The 15,778-nt window shown below is 51.0% G+C and overlaps 1 protein-coding gene across 1 annotated transcript; it reads left to right on the top strand.

Moving 5' to 3' along the window:
- The first annotated feature begins 63 nt into the window (after positions 1 to 63).
- Positions 64 to 14,780, top strand: TTI1 (TELO2 interacting protein 1). Its single transcript, XM_071446955.1, has 7 exons — positions 64 to 2,543; positions 3,035 to 3,232; positions 4,008 to 4,150; positions 4,964 to 5,104; positions 6,517 to 6,721; positions 7,389 to 7,476; positions 13,335 to 14,780. The coding sequence occupies exons 1-7, from the start codon at positions 263 to 265 to the stop codon at positions 13,564 to 13,566; spliced, it is 3,288 nt and encodes a 1,095-aa protein (XP_071303056.1). The 5' UTR covers positions 64 to 262; the 3' UTR covers positions 13,567 to 14,780.
- Positions 14,781 to 15,778: the final 998 nt, after the last annotated feature.

The following is a 15,778-nucleotide window of genomic DNA, read 5'->3' as shown; positions in this document are numbered from 1 at the left end:
ACAACGCCTGCCCAACCCCGCGGGAGCTTTGTGGCGCTGATAGCCCCGTTAGTTCAGTGTCACGTGTCTAGCGCATGCGCCTTACGGGCACCCGACACTTTTCTCACAGTGCCTGTCCCGCTTCGCGGGAGCTTTGTGGTGCTGGTACCGTGCCGTCACTTCCGGCACCCTCAGGGCTGTCCGGCCTGGCCCCAGCACGGCCCCGGCCCCGGGTGGGACCCCCCCGGCACCGGGCAGGGCCCGCGGCCCCCGGTCCCCCGGCATGGCCGTGTTCGACACCCCGCAGGCGGCGTTCGGGGCGCTGCGCCCCGTCTGCGTGCAGCTGACGCGGGCGCAGACGGTGGAGAACGTGCGGCTGCTGCAGGCGCACCTGGCCGAGGTGAGCGGCGCGGCCCTGCAGGAGCTGCAGGAGTACGTGCTGTTCCCGCTGCGCTTCGCCCTGCGGCTGCCGGGGCCCAAGCAGGAGCGGCTGGTGCAGAGCCTGGTGCAGTGTATCTCCTCCGTGCTTGCCGCGACGTGCGTGAAGAAGCAGGAGCTGCTGCAGGAGCTCTTCTCTGAGCTCTGTACCTGCCTCGCTCCCCCTCCCAGCTCGGGCAAAGCCGCCCCGCTGTCCGAGGAGCTGAAGCTGGCTGTGATCCAGGCACTCCACACCCTGATGCATTCGGCTTATGGGGATGTTATCTTGTCTCTGTACCAACCTTCCACCCTTCCGCTCTTAGGATTTGCTGTGTCTTTGCTTCTGACCCTTGCAGAGCAAGAAAAAGCAAAGCAAATCAAGATCTCTGCTTTGGAGTGCTTGCAAGTCCTGGTTCTGCAGTGTGACTGCCAGGAGCACCGACATCTGGATGAAGATGAGGCACAGCAATGTGGGGATTTGTTTGCTTCTTTTCTGCCTGGGATTTCTATTACTCTGTCTCGAGTTATTGCTGGAGACATCAAACAAGGTCACAAAACCACCGTTTCTGCCATTAGACTCTTTTATCTGATTGTTGGCTTGGTCATGGCTGACAAACAGCTAGCCAGAATCCCAAAGAGTAAGGAAAAACTGCTAGTGGAACACAGCAGAATATCAGAACTAATGATCCATAGAGGACCTGACTGGACTAAAAGTACTGCTGAAAAACTCTCTCTTCTCTTGCATAAGGTGGTTGAATCTTCTTCAGTTCACCCACACTGGAAGGTGAGACTGGAGCTGGTGGAGCTGGTGCACCACTTACTGAGGAACTGCAGTCAGTCACTGGTGGACTCATTCAGTCACCTCTTAAAGGCCTTGGTTGGGCTGGTTAATGATGAAAACAGTGAAGTCCAGAGCAGGTGTAACAAAGTTCTGCAAGGGATTGCAGAGCAGAGGATTGTGGCACAGAGCAGGGCTCTTGCTGATGTTCTCTCTGAGAACCTCCATTCCCTTGCCACAGCCCTTCCCCGCCTGATGAACTCTCAGGATGACATGGGCAAGGTTTCCACACTGAGCTTATTGCTGGGCTACCTGAAGCTGCTGGGCCCCAAGATTAACATTGTCCTCAACTCCGTGTCCCACCTGCAGCGCCTGTCCAAGGCACTGGTGCAGGTTCTGGAGCTGGATGTGACAGATGTGAAGATAGTGGAGGCCCGGCGCTCTGGGCCACCGGGCCCCTTGCAGCAGGGTGTGCAGAAGGGCAGGTGCCAGAAGAAATATTTCCGTTTCTTCACGGAGGAGAAGGTTTTCCAGCTCCTTCAGCAAGTGTGTCGTGTTCTTGGCTACTATGGGAACCTCTACCTGCTTGTGGATCACTTCATGGGGCTGTACAGTGAGTCTGGCCTGTACCGAAAGCAGGCAGCCATGATCCTCAATGAGCTGCTCACAGGAGCTGCCGGGGTGGGAGTGGATTTCCTGCAGGAGAGGGAAGTTCCACTGAGTATGGATGATCTCAAAAGGTCCATAACGTCCATTCTGGATGAGTACATGGACCAGGCAAACTGGTATTTGGTCACTAGCATTGACACAGAGGAAAGCAGCCCTGAGCAGTCAGTGCAGCACCTGGGACTCGCTGTCCGTGCAGGAAGGACATCCAGCAGCGTTCTCCATCTGTCCCCAGAGCCCCCAGTCACAACCCGCACCATGAACAGCAACATCTGGCAGATCTGCATCCAGCTGGAGGGCGTTGGCTGCTTTGCTGCTGTCCTCGGGAAGGAGTTCCGGCTGCTGCTGCTGTCAGCTCTCTACCCTGTGCTGGAGAAGGCTGGTGACAGGACTCTGCTCATCAGTGAGACAGCACTGGGGACCCTGGCAGACATATGTGAGGCCTGTGGTTACGACTCAGTGCGGTGTTTGATCAATGAGAACTCTGACTATCTGGTGAACGGGATTTCCCTGAACCTGCGCCAGCTGGCCTGTCAGCCACGTGCATCCCAGGTCCTGGACACGATGCTGAGGCATTCAGATGCCAGCTTGCTGCCACTGATAGAAGATGTTATCCAAGATGTCCTGTCTGCACTAGATCAGACTTACAATAGCCAGGCTTCCACCTTCCTCAGGGTCCTCCACTCAGTCATGACTGCTCTAGGTACATAAATGATATTTACTTTGTGTAATTCAGCCTTGCTGTCACTAAGGGTACTAAAGGTCTTGGATCTTTCCATTTGCTATGGGAGGTTCCAGGTAGCCAAGGCGTTGCAGTGTGATGGCAACTGTGCTTTGCTTGCTGGGGCAGCACTCAAGCAAAGATCACCAGTAGCTTTCCTTCTCCAGTTTGCCTGGCCTGCAGCCTTTCACAGGAACATGGCCTTTAGTGGCTGAGAAAGGATCGGTTCACTGCTCCCATGAACATTCTGTAGGACCACATGGCATGTATTTCTTTTTATTTTTACCATGTATTCCTTTTTAACTTTCCTGTACTATAAAGGAGGTGACTGGGATGTGACAGCAGGTGCCTGAGTCAGGTGCAGTCCCATGAGGTGTGAGAACCATCTCATCTCTCATGGAATCCATGGCACCTTGCTGACTTGCAGGAGGGGATCGTGGTTGCCCAGTGACATGTCAGTTCCTTTTTTGCAGTGCAGTGGTTTGGAATGCCCAGTGCTCAGGAGCACCAGCAAAGGCAGACTGACAAGGGGCAGAGCAGGGCTCGGTCCCAGGGACAGCAGGAGGTGGCATTGACAAGTCAAGAAGTGGAACGATTCTTCCTTGACTACATCAGCCAGAAGAAGATTGCAGAGGGGGATCTTCCTGACCTGGAGGAGGAAGAGGAGGCAGGTCAGTGCTGTGTGTGGCTGGAGAGGAGTATGGTCAGCTTGCAGAGAGACTGTGACCTCTGAGGTGTCCTTTTGTCACATGGGGGCCTTGGGACCAGGCTGACAGTGTCAGATCTTCTTTGGGCTGTCCTTGCTTCATGTAAAGTGCTGTTGGGTGTTCTCCCTTTGTTCTCTTTGAGTGGGGGAGCCAAATGTTTACAGATCAAGACTTCTCTAGCTCTGAGACACAAGCACACTCTTTTTTTTCTTCCCTTGTAACAGTTCATTTTGGTTCAGGACCTGAAGTTTCCTTTTTCCAGGATCCTATGTGGTTTCCTCGTGTTCCCTTGGGAATCTCTGTACTGTTTTCTCCTGGCTAATGATGCCACTGCTCCCTTCTCACTTGGCCATGGCAGGCACTGCAGACATTCATGTAGGAAACTTTTTAGTCTTCATTGGACTGTGCTGCAATCCTGACCTTTAAATACTTCATCTTTAAATACCCAGGCTTTTCATTTTTAATAAAAATCAATGGGAAATAAGTCCATGGTGAGAAGAGACTGCAAATGTCAGACCAGCTGCATTGTCCCGTAAAGAAAGCGAATGTTCCCTGGCCCCACACTCGCAATTGCACCTGACACTCACTCACAGAACTCATAGGCTTAACTATATTTAAGCACATTAAAAAATGCCAAAGGCCTTACTCAGGAATTTGCAGTCGTTGTGGGTGGGTGATCTGTGATCTCCCAGAGCTCCCAAGTCTTTTTCATGGCTTCAGTAATGGTTTTGTCTTCCAGGTGAGGTTCCCCTCGCTAAGCCAGAGCCCAACTCTGACACAGAAGGAGAGGCTCCAATGCCAAGCCACGCTCAGCTGGCCAAGGATGTGATGGAGAGGTGCATCCACTTGCTGTCTGACGGGAGCCTCCGAGTGCGGCTGAAGGTCGGTAATCGCTGGCTCCGAGGGGACAGATGGTGCCCACGAAGGGGCTGGTAGCTCGTCAGCGTGTGTGCCATGCACGTTGGGCTCCCTGCCATCCCCAGGTTTGTGCTGCCATATGCTCCAGCAGGACAGATCCTCCAAACCTGGCAAGAGAAAGAGAGAGAGTTTTTTGGGAGTGCTCTGGATTAGGAATGGCAGCCAGGCGGAACAGAATCTTAAGGGTGGCTTTGTATTGGACACTTTCCCTTGATGCTCATGACAGTTAAGTCTTGTGCTTTGTCCTTTGGAGGAGGGAACAGAAGCATCTTTCTCCCATCTGTGCCTCCCATCCCCCTTCCTCAGGCTGCAGTGCACAGGCTGATGAATGTTTTTGAAGTAGCTGGGGTGATGATAAGCAGGGCTAAAAGCCTGGCTTTTTTCTAATTATGAAAACCCTTTGAAGGTGGCCTCCTTTTAAAGTGCAAAGTGAGACAGAAAAATGAGGCATAACCTAGATTCTCATCCCAGCAGCCCCAGCTCTGCCAGGTGATCCTGCTGCCACAGCCGCAGTGGGGTCCGAGTGGGATCGGGGCAGGAATTCTGCCCTGCTCCCAGCCCAACTCTGTGCCCAGCACAGGTTGTGTCACTGCAGTGCTTGTCCCTTTCCAAGCAGGCCTGATTTCTAGCACTGTTCACTTGTCCCCGTTCCTGCTGCGGTAAAACCGCACCCTTTGCTGTTCAACCCCTCCTCCCAGCTTGCTGCTGTGATGCTGGGATCCACCTGAATGCCTGGCACTGCAGCACTCAGAGTCTGTTCCCTCCCCTCCTGCCCAGGTCCTGGACGTGCTGGAGCTCTGTGTAACCATGCTGCATCCTCATGGAAACCATCTGCTTCCCATGGCTCACCGTGTCTGGCCAGCTCTCGTCACCCGGCTGATTAACGACGACCCTCTGGCAGTGCTCAGAGCCTTCAAGGTATGGCAGTGACTGCCAGCAGCATTTCCAGCTGGGGCTTGGGCTCAGGAAGTGGCTCAGGCAGTGCTGCAGCTCAGGAGAGAGCACCAAGCTCCTGCAGTGATGTTTAAATGTGGTTTGGAGCATAGGGTCACCGTGCTCTGCTGTGGGTGGGTTTGTGCCACTCTCACTGCAGCTTGTCCACAGATAAAGCCTTGATGCTGTTCCTGGGGGAAGCAGAAATGTTGGTGGTTATTGCAGGGATGAGAAAAACAGCTCTACAGCCTCAGCAGATGTTAGGGGCACCATACAGTGCAGCTTGGCCTTGCTGGAGACCCAGTCCCAGCATCTTCTTTGGAAGTCTCAGATTGAAGATAGAGGAACATTTCATGATTGAGGTATTGGCAAGATAGGAAAGAGGTAGAATAAACACTTGGCCCTATAATGATATTATTAAAGAGCTCCTGACCTTGTCAGCTGGCTCCTTTCTCCTCCTGACTCACAGGCTGGCCAGTAAAGCATGTTTCCAGAGGTTGCCAGCCCCAGCATTGCAGAGGAATTTGTCTGCTGGGCAGAGTGAGATTCATTTTAGAATCCTTCAGTGTGAATAAAGAAAGTTTTGATTCCTGAAATTCCAGAAGCCATGCACTACAGTCTCAGAATAGCCATACCTGCCATGTGCCTGCCCTAAAAGGAGGTAGAGATTGCTGTACAAAAACTAAATTAACTCCTGAAAAGTTCAAGTCATCATTACAATTTGCACCCAGCTTGGGTTTTGCTGTATGAATTCCCCCCAAAGTGTCTTTCTGCCTTAATTCCAGGACCAGAAGTGTAATATAAGTGTAAAGCAAACACAACATAAGCAGCATCTCATAACCACACTGAGAGCATGAGCTCAGTGAAGCTCCAGAAGAGAGATCAGTGTTCTGGACACATGGATCCCCCTTTGTTTTTAATGCATTTAGGGCCATTCTCTGCCCACTTTGAGTTTGATCCTGAGCAGACACCAGTAGTGCTGGGTGCCCTTCTCTGTGGCCACTTGGCCTTTCTGCTTGCTGACGTGTTTGGAAGGATGGGTTGTCTGCACTACAGAAGAGATTTAAGGATATAATCATATTTAATGGCATTTTCCATCAGAGAATCCTCCACTAATTCTGAGTAAGAATGCAGAGCTGCTCTTACCTTTGCTGTGCTAATGAGGGAAGGGCAGCCCAGGAGGCCAGCCAGGTGACACTGCAGAGCTCAATCAGCCTCTCAAACATTCACCTTCTGCTCATTATGGGGAAACTGGGGCAGGTGTGGTCACAGTGCTCTTCCCTGCAAAAACAATTCTCCAGGAGAGTGAATGTCTGAATCCCCCAGGCTGGTGTGGATCATTGAGCTCCTCCCAGGCCTGTGTGTGCACCATCCCCTGTAACTGATGTCTCTCTTAGGTGCTGTGTACCCTGGGTCAAACGTGTGGGGACTTCCTGAGGCAGAGGTTCTCCAAAGATGTCCTGCCCAAGCTGACCAGCTCCCTCCTCAGCCAGGCCCCAGTGAGTGCCAGAGCTGGGCCTGTGTACAGCCACACCCTGGCCTTCAAGCTGCAGCTGGCTGTGCTGCAGGGCCTGGGCTCTCTCTGTGAGAAGCTGGACATGGGTGAGTACCAGAGGAAGCACGGGCTGTATGGATCTCTGCTAGACTTTGTCTCCTCTCAGTTTGATACTTCTCCTTCTGCTGCCCAGAATTGATTTCCTGATCTTCTCTAGCCTGAATCTGTTCTCTTTGGGAGCTCTGTAAAGAGATGCTGGGCAGTTTTCTCCCCAGGAGACAAATGGGAGAGAAGGTTCCCACCACATGCAAAATGTGACTGCTCATCCCACTTGTGGATGAGGAGAGGGTACAGAACGGAGACCCTGCATTGCTGTTGGGCCACACTTTGTTCTTAATGGACAAACTGGAACCCAGATAAGGCTTCTGGCTAGCTTCACTGGTTCTATTGTGGGCTTATCTCTGGGGGACCCTTTAAATCCAGCACATCACAGTCTTCTGTTGAATGAAACTCTGAAATTCTCCCCAAGTGAAATTTCTGGAACTGGCTTTGATGAGGGAGAAGGTTTGCTGGCTAGTTGCTCTTTTCCTCTCAGTGCCCTTGATTGCTTTCCTGGCTTTGCAGCAAGATGCTTAAAAGGCAAGGTCAGAAGAGCTCTGGGTCAGACAGCTCAAAGGCTCTGAAGCCTCTGTTGCCAATTTGGAGCTGATTCCATTAGGCAGCAGCTGCTGAGGAGGTCACCTCCTACCCTTCTTTCCTGTTCCATTTCTGCAGGCGAGAGTGACCTGAATAAAGTGGCAGATGCCTGCCTGATTTACCTCAGTGCCAAGCAACCTGTGAAACTGCAAGAAGCTGCCCAGAGGTAATGTCTCTTAAATGCAGGTGTGTTGGGTGTACAAACAGTGGGGGACAGAGGGAGCATGGTGATCCCAGTCCTTTTGCACCTTTCCTGTTCCACCTTCCAGCATGGTCACATTACAGGTGACCTTGCAGTGCATTTGGGGGTAGAGGGGAAGATGTGCTTCTTGCTTTTTCCTAACCAAATACTTGAGGCTTTTGGCCCACTGGTGGCATCAAAGTGCAGAGGTAAGACAGCTATGGAAGAGGATGTGCCAGGTATTCCCTTGTATTTTATCACTTAATACCTTCTGCAGGCTGGGGGATCTACTTCTGTTATCCTTCCATTTTCCCTAGGCTCCAACCCAGGCTCTGCCAGGTGGACCAGAGTTTGTTTGGGAAGCTGTCAGTCTTGGCACCAGCGTTGCTCTTGAGGGGGCTGGGAGAGTCTAAAAGAGCAAAGACAGTGTAGGTGAACACACTCCAGCTCTAGGAAGTGTTGACAGACATACTTTGCTGCTTGGTATACAAAATCCAGCTCAGCATGTTCTACTGTCAGGATAAGAAATCACTGTTGTCATATGTTGTCACCTGGAACCAAAGCTGGGAATTTCAGGAGACAAAACGAGTCCAGGTACAGAACACGGGACATAAATCAGCAAGCCCCTCTGCTGAAGGATGGGGGTGAAAACCAGCCAGCCCCCTTCCTGTGTGGCCAGCCCTGCCCTCCCCCGAGGGGAGGGGAAAGCAGCAGGCTCTGCGGTTTCGGATTTCCAGGGCAGGCTGCTGGAAAGGGAAGCAAAGGGAAGTGCAGCCCATCCGTTCCCTTTGACAAAGCCCAGGCTCCCGGGGGTGCAGGGTGTGAAGGGCTGTGTGTGGCTGGGCAGCAGTTCAGAGGCTCAGCTCTCCCGAGCTGGAGCATTCCTTTGTTTGTATCTCTGCACGGACGGGGAGCAGGTTTATTTTTACCTTGGAGGCTTTCACAGCAGCACAGCAGGCTCCAGCAGCATTTGTTCTGCAGAGGGGCTCTATGCTGTGGGAGTGCATCCCCTTAATGCAATAATGCCTCAGTCTGTGCAAGCAATGCTGGATGAAAAGCAGAACACCAGGGTTTATCTAGATATTTGGAATCTGAAGCTTTTAAATCATTAACCAAGCAGCTTGAGAAGCTGTGCAATTTCCCCCCAACAGCAGGGGTGGGGGAATATGAAATGAGCCCTGTTGGAAGCTGTATGCTGAAGTGAGCTCACTTGTTAGAGCAAAAGGGCAGCAAAGTTCAGGGCAAGTAACATTTTTCTCTTGTATGTTACTTTTATTAGATTTTAAGGGGAAAATGCCATATGTTTTGCTCCTCCCCCCATGCTTTTGATGCATCATACATCACATATGTGAACCAAGCTGCTCATAGAAGCCCTTGCTGTCTCCTGTTTAACTCCATTGACCAGACACATGTATGCACTGAGGCATGCATCATGCCTGGCCTGACACTACAGACATGGCAGCATTTGGAGGTTTCTTTTGGGTTTAATTTTTTCAGTTTAGCCCTGTATGATCCCTGGTCTTGAAGCCTGAATGTACCAGAGTTCATTGTATCACACTCACTTTAACTGTATTTCCCTGATATGAGGTTTCAGCCTGGAAAAGTCAAAATTAGTTTGGACCATAATAATCAGCTCCTCTATCAGGATAAGAATCACTTCTCAGCCATCCTTCCATTTCTGTTCTCCAGCTGCTGAACCACCACATTCCTCCAAGTTCTGGCTCTTCTTGCTCTCCATGTGCCTGAAAGTAATCCTGCAAACTGACACAGGCTGTCACACATAAGGGCCTTTCCATCTAAGCAAGGGCAGTGTTATCAGCCTGATACATGAGAAATTCTGCATTTTAAATGCTTCTAAAAACAGATAGACCAGAACTAATCTTAGCCCCAGCCTGAGCGCCAGCGTACGTCACATAACTCAGCTTTATCACTGCAGAAATCATAGGAGGTAAAAGGATGTTTGGAATCAGCTTGCCATGGCGATTTATACTAACTGGCCTTTGCTCAGCTCTTAGGGTTCTTATTCAACTGATGGGTTGTGACCTGTCAAGAGCAAGGTCAGGACTTGCAAAGTCAGCTGTAGCTCCAAAAATCATACACTGACTATGTGAGGATTCTGTAGGCATGCAGAGGGCTGAGCAGGAAGTTTTGGCCAAGGTGCTTAAGCCGCACAAAAAAAAAAAAAAAAAAAAAAGGAAAAGGGAGTTTGGCTATCATCCAGGGATGTTATCATGCCCCAAGGAGTCTGATTAATCCCATTTATGGGACCCTGTAGCTTTATTAGATGAAGCAGTGGGAGTAAGTGATTTTTGTAACTGCAGTTTCATGCAATACTCAACAGGCAAAAATAGATGCTGGGAAAAAAAGAACTCCATCACATCTGAGGAAGAGAAAATGGGACAATAACAATAGGTTTTACTAGAAGATGACTGCTGAGAGTATTCCAGGAGAGTATTATCCAAAGCTTTTTAAAAAACCAAACAACAAAAAAAAAAAACCAAATGCAAAATCACCAAAGGGACCAAACCTACTGAAGAAGAGTTTGGGAATGGCAAGGAGCACTAGAAATGTCTTTGCCATCATTGAAGAAGATGAGCCTGTGCAAGGGTGGGGAAGTGCCCAGAAAGACTTGAGCAAGGGGGGGCGTGTGGGGCCCCACCTCTGGGAACAAGGCCAGGGGAGATGGTGGAAACTGAAAGTCACTGTATGTAAATCTGAGCTTCTCGTCAATTTATGAAGTTGCATCATCCCTGACAAGCTTTTCACTTCAGAGAATAAAACCTTGAAGGAAAAGAGATTAGGAAATTGTCACTGGCCCTTGTCAAAACTGACAAGTAGTTTTCTGTTCTTTCAGTTTCAAGTGACTGTTTTGAAATTTACACTTAATTCCTACTAAATGTTTGCAGCCCATGACCTTTCAGTCAGCAGTCTGGATAGGAATGACTTTTTTTTTTCCCCTAAGATGCTGAAATAATTTCCTCAGTTCTTACCAAGGCCTGTGGTGGGCTGTATCCAGTTAAACAGCCAGCAGGGATGGAAAGCCAGGAAGCCCTGTCCTTCTGCCAGTCTGCTCACTGTGCCATGGCTTTGCTTGGAGTTTGGGCAAAGACAAGGCAATAGAATAGCCAAATTGCTCTATGCTAGTAGAAGAAATTTAGCACACTTGGGACAAATATGAGCTATTTGGGGAGCTTTTTTCATACCAAAGTTGATTATGCAGCTTACCTCTTCTGGTTTGCTTGTGGGGTTTGTTGGGTATTCATTGTCAGCTGTCACTCCCAGGCTGGATCGAAGCATGCCAGAACAGCCACCTGCTCAAGGCAAAATTCAATAAAGTGGTATTTAAGAAAAAATAAAAAAAAGAAAAAGGCAACAACAGAAAACAAACTTGGATTAACCCCAGGATTCTTTGCTATGGAAACAGGTTGCTTGGAAACTACCCCAGAGTTAGTTTGAAAATGTAAAAGTCAAGTTGTTCTTTAGGCTGCAGAGCACTCCAGGCTATCAGGGATAATAACAGCCCCAAACCATTATGGGCACCAGAGGCAGTGAGTGCTCCAGGGTCTGGATAATCTCTGAGGGTCACTCTCCCTGGAGCAGCTGATTAGGAAGAGGTTGGAGAGCAGAGTGTCTGTGGCTGTGAGTGTAAGAGCTACAGCTGTGTGTGTGCTGGGGATCAGCAGCCTGCTGCACAATATCCCCTCTTCCCGTGTTCACTTCACAGCAACTCATTGCCCTTGCCTGCTCCCATCCCAGCCATAAGGAGCAAGGATTATCTCTGCAGCTGCCCATTGAAAACTGGGTGGAAGCACTGGGAGTTGGTGTTTGCTGGCACACAGAGCTGAGAGCTCCTGCTGTCACAGCCAGGCTGAGGGCACGGGCAGGGCAGTGTCTGCAGAGCTGGAGCCAGGATGGCAGCAGGGAGAGCTCCATACCCTGCCCCTGCTTGGGCTGGCACTGAGTGGGCCAGTCCTCCCCTTCCAGTCAGCAGAGGTGCAGGAACAAAGCCAGGGGAGTGAGGAGTCCTGTGAGCTCACCTGCATCTGGCCAATCCACAGAAAAAGGTCGTGTTGCTGAGGCAGCTGTTGCCAAGCCTGGCTATCACTGTGGAGCACATTCCCACTGGTTCCTCTGGAGCAGGCAGATAGGCACTGCCAGCACCTTTGGGAGGGGACACTGCCAACAGCTTCAGTGCTGACATCTCCCCTCTTGCTGTTCAGAGACCTGCACTGAGGGACAGGTGAGGTGTTCATGGCAGAGAGGCAAAAGCAACAGCTTTGGCTGTGCATGAGTAACGAGTCACATCCACAGGGTTATTGTGAAAAGGAGAGGGAGCTCTCTCCTACCTTCATCTCATTTCTGTGCTCTTTCACTTTACCCACAGCACTGCACTCCCTTTTCAGAGAGCTTCTCAAAGGGATTTCTCCCTGCTTTACATTGGAAGCAACCTCACTTTAGGGATGAAAGCTCTTCCAAGAGAAATTTGGACAGCAATCAGATCTGGATTTTGTGTGGCTTTTTTAGCAAGTGATCTTTGCTTTTAGAGAGAGAGTTCAGTCCTGTTCTTCTTGGGGGAGCAGAGACAGACTTACTTGATTTCTCTTCCCATTACCTGAGCTGGCAGCTGTTCTCCTCACAGCTCCATGATTTCACTGAAAAATAGAGACCTGAAGATGCATGACTGGGCTTTACTGGGGTCTTGGAAAACTGTACCATAGGTATGGTGAATGATGAGTGCCTTTGGTACTCACAGAGCACTCAGCACCATTCAGGAAGAGGCCTTGCAAATTCCAGTCTAATTTTGTTCATGGCACAGCCAGAGAGTTTAATACCAGTTAAGCCTTGTACACCTTCTGTGCATTAAACCCTGACACAGACCTAGCTAAGCCCAAAGGTTGCTGCAGGGAGAACTGGCAGGAGGGGGTGGGTAAGTGTAGGTCACACAAATCAGCATTTGCTCTTTCACTCCTTGAGCTTCCTGCTCTTCAGCAGCAGCTGTGTCCCAGCAGCTCACAGCTGGAGCCCTGTGTGAAGGGCATGCTGGAAAGGCAAATCCCATCTTACTGAGGTATGGAAATGCAAAGTGAAAACCATCAACACAGCAGTAAATCTGCAGAGGAAGTTGCGATTCCTCTTTTCCTTCATTGTGTTGTTAATGAAGATTGTGTTTGGTTTTCATTTAAAATCCTTTGTGAAAGGTGACAGAAATTTGGAGGCAGCTCATAAGGACTTGGGATGGTGGGAGATCTCACTCGAGCAAAAAGCCCTCAAATACAACATTTTGCTTCCCTTGGGGGAGCCTGGGCAGCTTTCCCCAAATACTCTTGGGTTTGCCACCTCTGGAAAGGCAGAGAAGCCCAGATGGGTCAACTCCTTCACTCCTGAAAACCAGAGAGGGTGGTGAATAACACAGGCAGCTTCTCCCAAGATCTCTGCAGGAGCTGTTGTCCAAAAGATCCCAGATATGCACAGCACATGCAGTCACCCACAGTCACCTCCCCAGCACGTGGGACAGGCAGGTTTATGCTTGTGCCAGCAGCAGCTCCCACAGTGCCAGCACCAAGCCTGGGTCAGTCCTGCACCAGCTGCTTGTTTGATATTCATAAGTGACTGTGTGGTATCATAAATATTTTTCTCCCACGTGCCAGTAGCTGTGAGACACAGAGCTGCTTTCTTGGGCACAGGGGCCACTGCACTGCCCTCTGTAAAAAGCAGAATTTGTGCAGCTGCCAGAGGTTGCCAACAGCATCAAAGCTTTCCTTAGCTCTTAATAACCCCGTTGGGTGCCAACCACAAGGCTTTGTCCTTATTCTTCTTTCCTCTCTTCCTACTGTTCTCCATAGTGTTTTCCTGCACTTGATGCACGTGGACCCTGACAGCACCTGGCTGCTCCTGAGTGAGGAGTGCTGCCCGCCCTGCGAGCCTCCCCACGCCAGCCTGCAGCCCCTGAGGCTCGGCGGGACGGGGCGGCCGCGCAACGAGCTCACGGACAACGTGCTGCTCCTGCTCCAGAGGCTGCAGCAGCAGGAGGGCACAGCTCCCAGCACCTGCACACAGGAGGCAGCTCCTTCCTGACAGACCTGCACAGCAGCTGCCATGGGAAAGAGGAACCACCAGGATGGAGCTCACCTGGGAGAACACCATCGCTGAGGACCCAAATGGTTCAGGGGCAAAGGACGGGCTGCCCACTCTGGGGCACTGGCTGAGACACTGTCCCTGTGGCAGAGGGTTTATTTTTTGAAGGGTTGTTTGAGGATGAGGTGGGTACATGACCCCAGCTCCTCCTGACTTGTGCCTGGCCAGCACCATATGTAGAGAAAACGGCACATCTATTCCAAATTCTTCAGTATGAAGAGTGAGTTATCATCCAGAAATTACTTCCTAACCCTTCATCCTTGGGAGTGCCCCTTTAGCATCCCCCACACCTCTCTGATCTCTTCACAGCTGTGATGATCCCTCCCCCATTCTCAGCTGGACAGTGACTGACAACTCAAAGCAAAAGCTTTTTCTGGCCTTTACCCTTCCCAGGAAGAGAATCTTGTTTGGGGTGCACTATAAACCTGTTCTCTTTAAAAGCAGTTAATCTCAGAAGTTAAAGTGCATTTCCAATAAATTCCTCACCTGTGTTACTGTCAAGAACAGTGTGTCCTCTCAGAGGCATCAGGGCTGCTCCTCACAGCTGCAGTTTGCTGAGACCAGATGGAGGTGGCCAAACATGCTCTGTTCTCTTTCTCACTCTCTGTGAGGTTTTGTAGACAATCAGCCAGCCCTGATTTACACCTGGTCGGGATTTACAACTTCTCCCATGCCCAGATCACGGTTCTCAGGCCATTTCTAACCCTCACCCCAAGGAGAAGTGGATGAAGCACCTGCCTGTGCCCCAGTACAGCCTCTGTGTCTGTCCGTGGTCAGGCAGTGCCAGTGGTGACAGGGCCTGTGAGCACTGTGGCACCCCAGCAGTGCCATGGTTTGCCAGGGTAGGGACAGCATGGTCCAGTGAGCAGAGGATGCCTTGTCTTTGGGGTCAGCTCACTCCCCCTGCTGAGGGGCCTCTCCCCTGATCTCCAGCTCGCAATCCCCAGGCTCTTGCTGCAGAGATTGTCCACAGGCACAGCTTTGCTCAGCTTCTCCCGGATCCCTGAGCTCCACCCGAGCAGCTCCTGGCACAGGCTGCCTCCTGACACTGGGGGAACATCTATGCAAGTGAAGCAAAAGGGCAGATCCTGACTAAATTTGGAAGCAAGCTCAGAAATACAAAAACCAAAGCAATAAATAGATTGTGACATGGAGCAGGCTTTGTGCATCACTGTTGGGATCCTGGGTTAACATCCAAAACAAGTCTCTGTTGATGGGCCCAAGGGCACTGCTTCTGCTGCCACATCCCTCAGCTGAAGTTACCTCCCCTTGTGTCCCTGGTTTTATTCAGGCTTTCCTCCTCTTTGCTTCTCCAGGGAAAACACAAGTCAGTGGCTTTTTATCCAGTAGGACAGGGCTGCAGGTCAGCTTTACTCTTTTTTTAATATCTGTTCAGTGCTTAACGCTGGTTGGGTTCTATACAAAGGAGCCTTCAGAGCTGCTCTGACAGGGCAGGCAGGGAGGTGAAATACTGTCTTTGGTTTCCAAGTGCCCTTGGGGCTGGTGCAGCTTCCTGGGTTGTTGTAGCACTTGACAAAACTCATCCATTAGGTGCAGATGCTGCATCCAGTCTCGCTCTGCTGTGCTGTGGTGGGGACTCCAAGGATCCATCCTGTCCGTGCCAAGCCTTGCCATCCTGCAGGCCAGGCATGGGATTCAAGGGCAGCATTGTCCCATCAGTGCCCAGTGCCCAAGCACATCACCCAGGCAGGGCTCTGGCACAGCTGGCTGCACTGAGACACCCTCAGCCAGAGCCTGTGATTCACAGTGCTGTCCAGAGACTTTCCCCAGAGCCCCAGGCAGCAGGTGGGTGCTGGTGGCAGGAGAGGCTGTCCTGCCTGTCGGTCAGCTCCTCTCAGCTTCGTTATCGCCCTTGCTTTATTGGAGGCTGAGTAAATTGCTTTTGTCTGAGGCAGGATAATGGCTGGGAGAGGGACTGCCTGGAAATGGCATTTTCATGAGGCTGGTTCCTCCCCAGCAGTGACTTGCATTTTAAGCTCAGCCCCTTCACAAGCCCAGGGCTTTCCCCTCCACCAAGCCAACCCCAACACTCTGGGGTGGGGACCCCCAGCTCCCCCCACTCCAGCCACCCTCTCTGGGATCAGAGAGCAAAGAAAGGAGTGTCCAGCCTCCTCCTCCATGCACAAACCCA

This window comes from Agelaius tricolor, unplaced genomic scaffold, assembly GCF_023055355.1.
Source record: "Agelaius tricolor isolate 1412-34295 unplaced genomic scaffold, bAgeTri1.0.p SCAF_23, whole genome shotgun sequence".
Taxonomy (NCBI): Eukaryota; Metazoa; Chordata; class Aves; order Passeriformes; family Icteridae; genus Agelaius; species Agelaius tricolor.
The sequence above is the reverse complement of the archived record's forward strand: the minus strand, read 5'-3'. Positions and strand labels throughout refer to the sequence as shown.

Bases quoted from the DNA above. Each gene is read 5' to 3' on its own strand.
- TTI1 (XM_071446955.1), top strand. From the start codon at position 263: ATGGCCGTGTTCGACACCCCGCAGGCGGCGTTCGGGGCGCTGCGCCCC. The intron at 3,233-4,007 runs GTCAGTGCTGTG...TTTGTCTTCCAG, and splicing joins GGAGGAGGAAGAGGAGGCAG to GTGAGGTTCCCCTCGCTAAG. The intron at 6,722-7,388 runs GTGAGTACCAGA...CCATTTCTGCAG, and splicing joins CTGTGAGAAGCTGGACATGG to GCGAGAGTGACCTGAATAAA.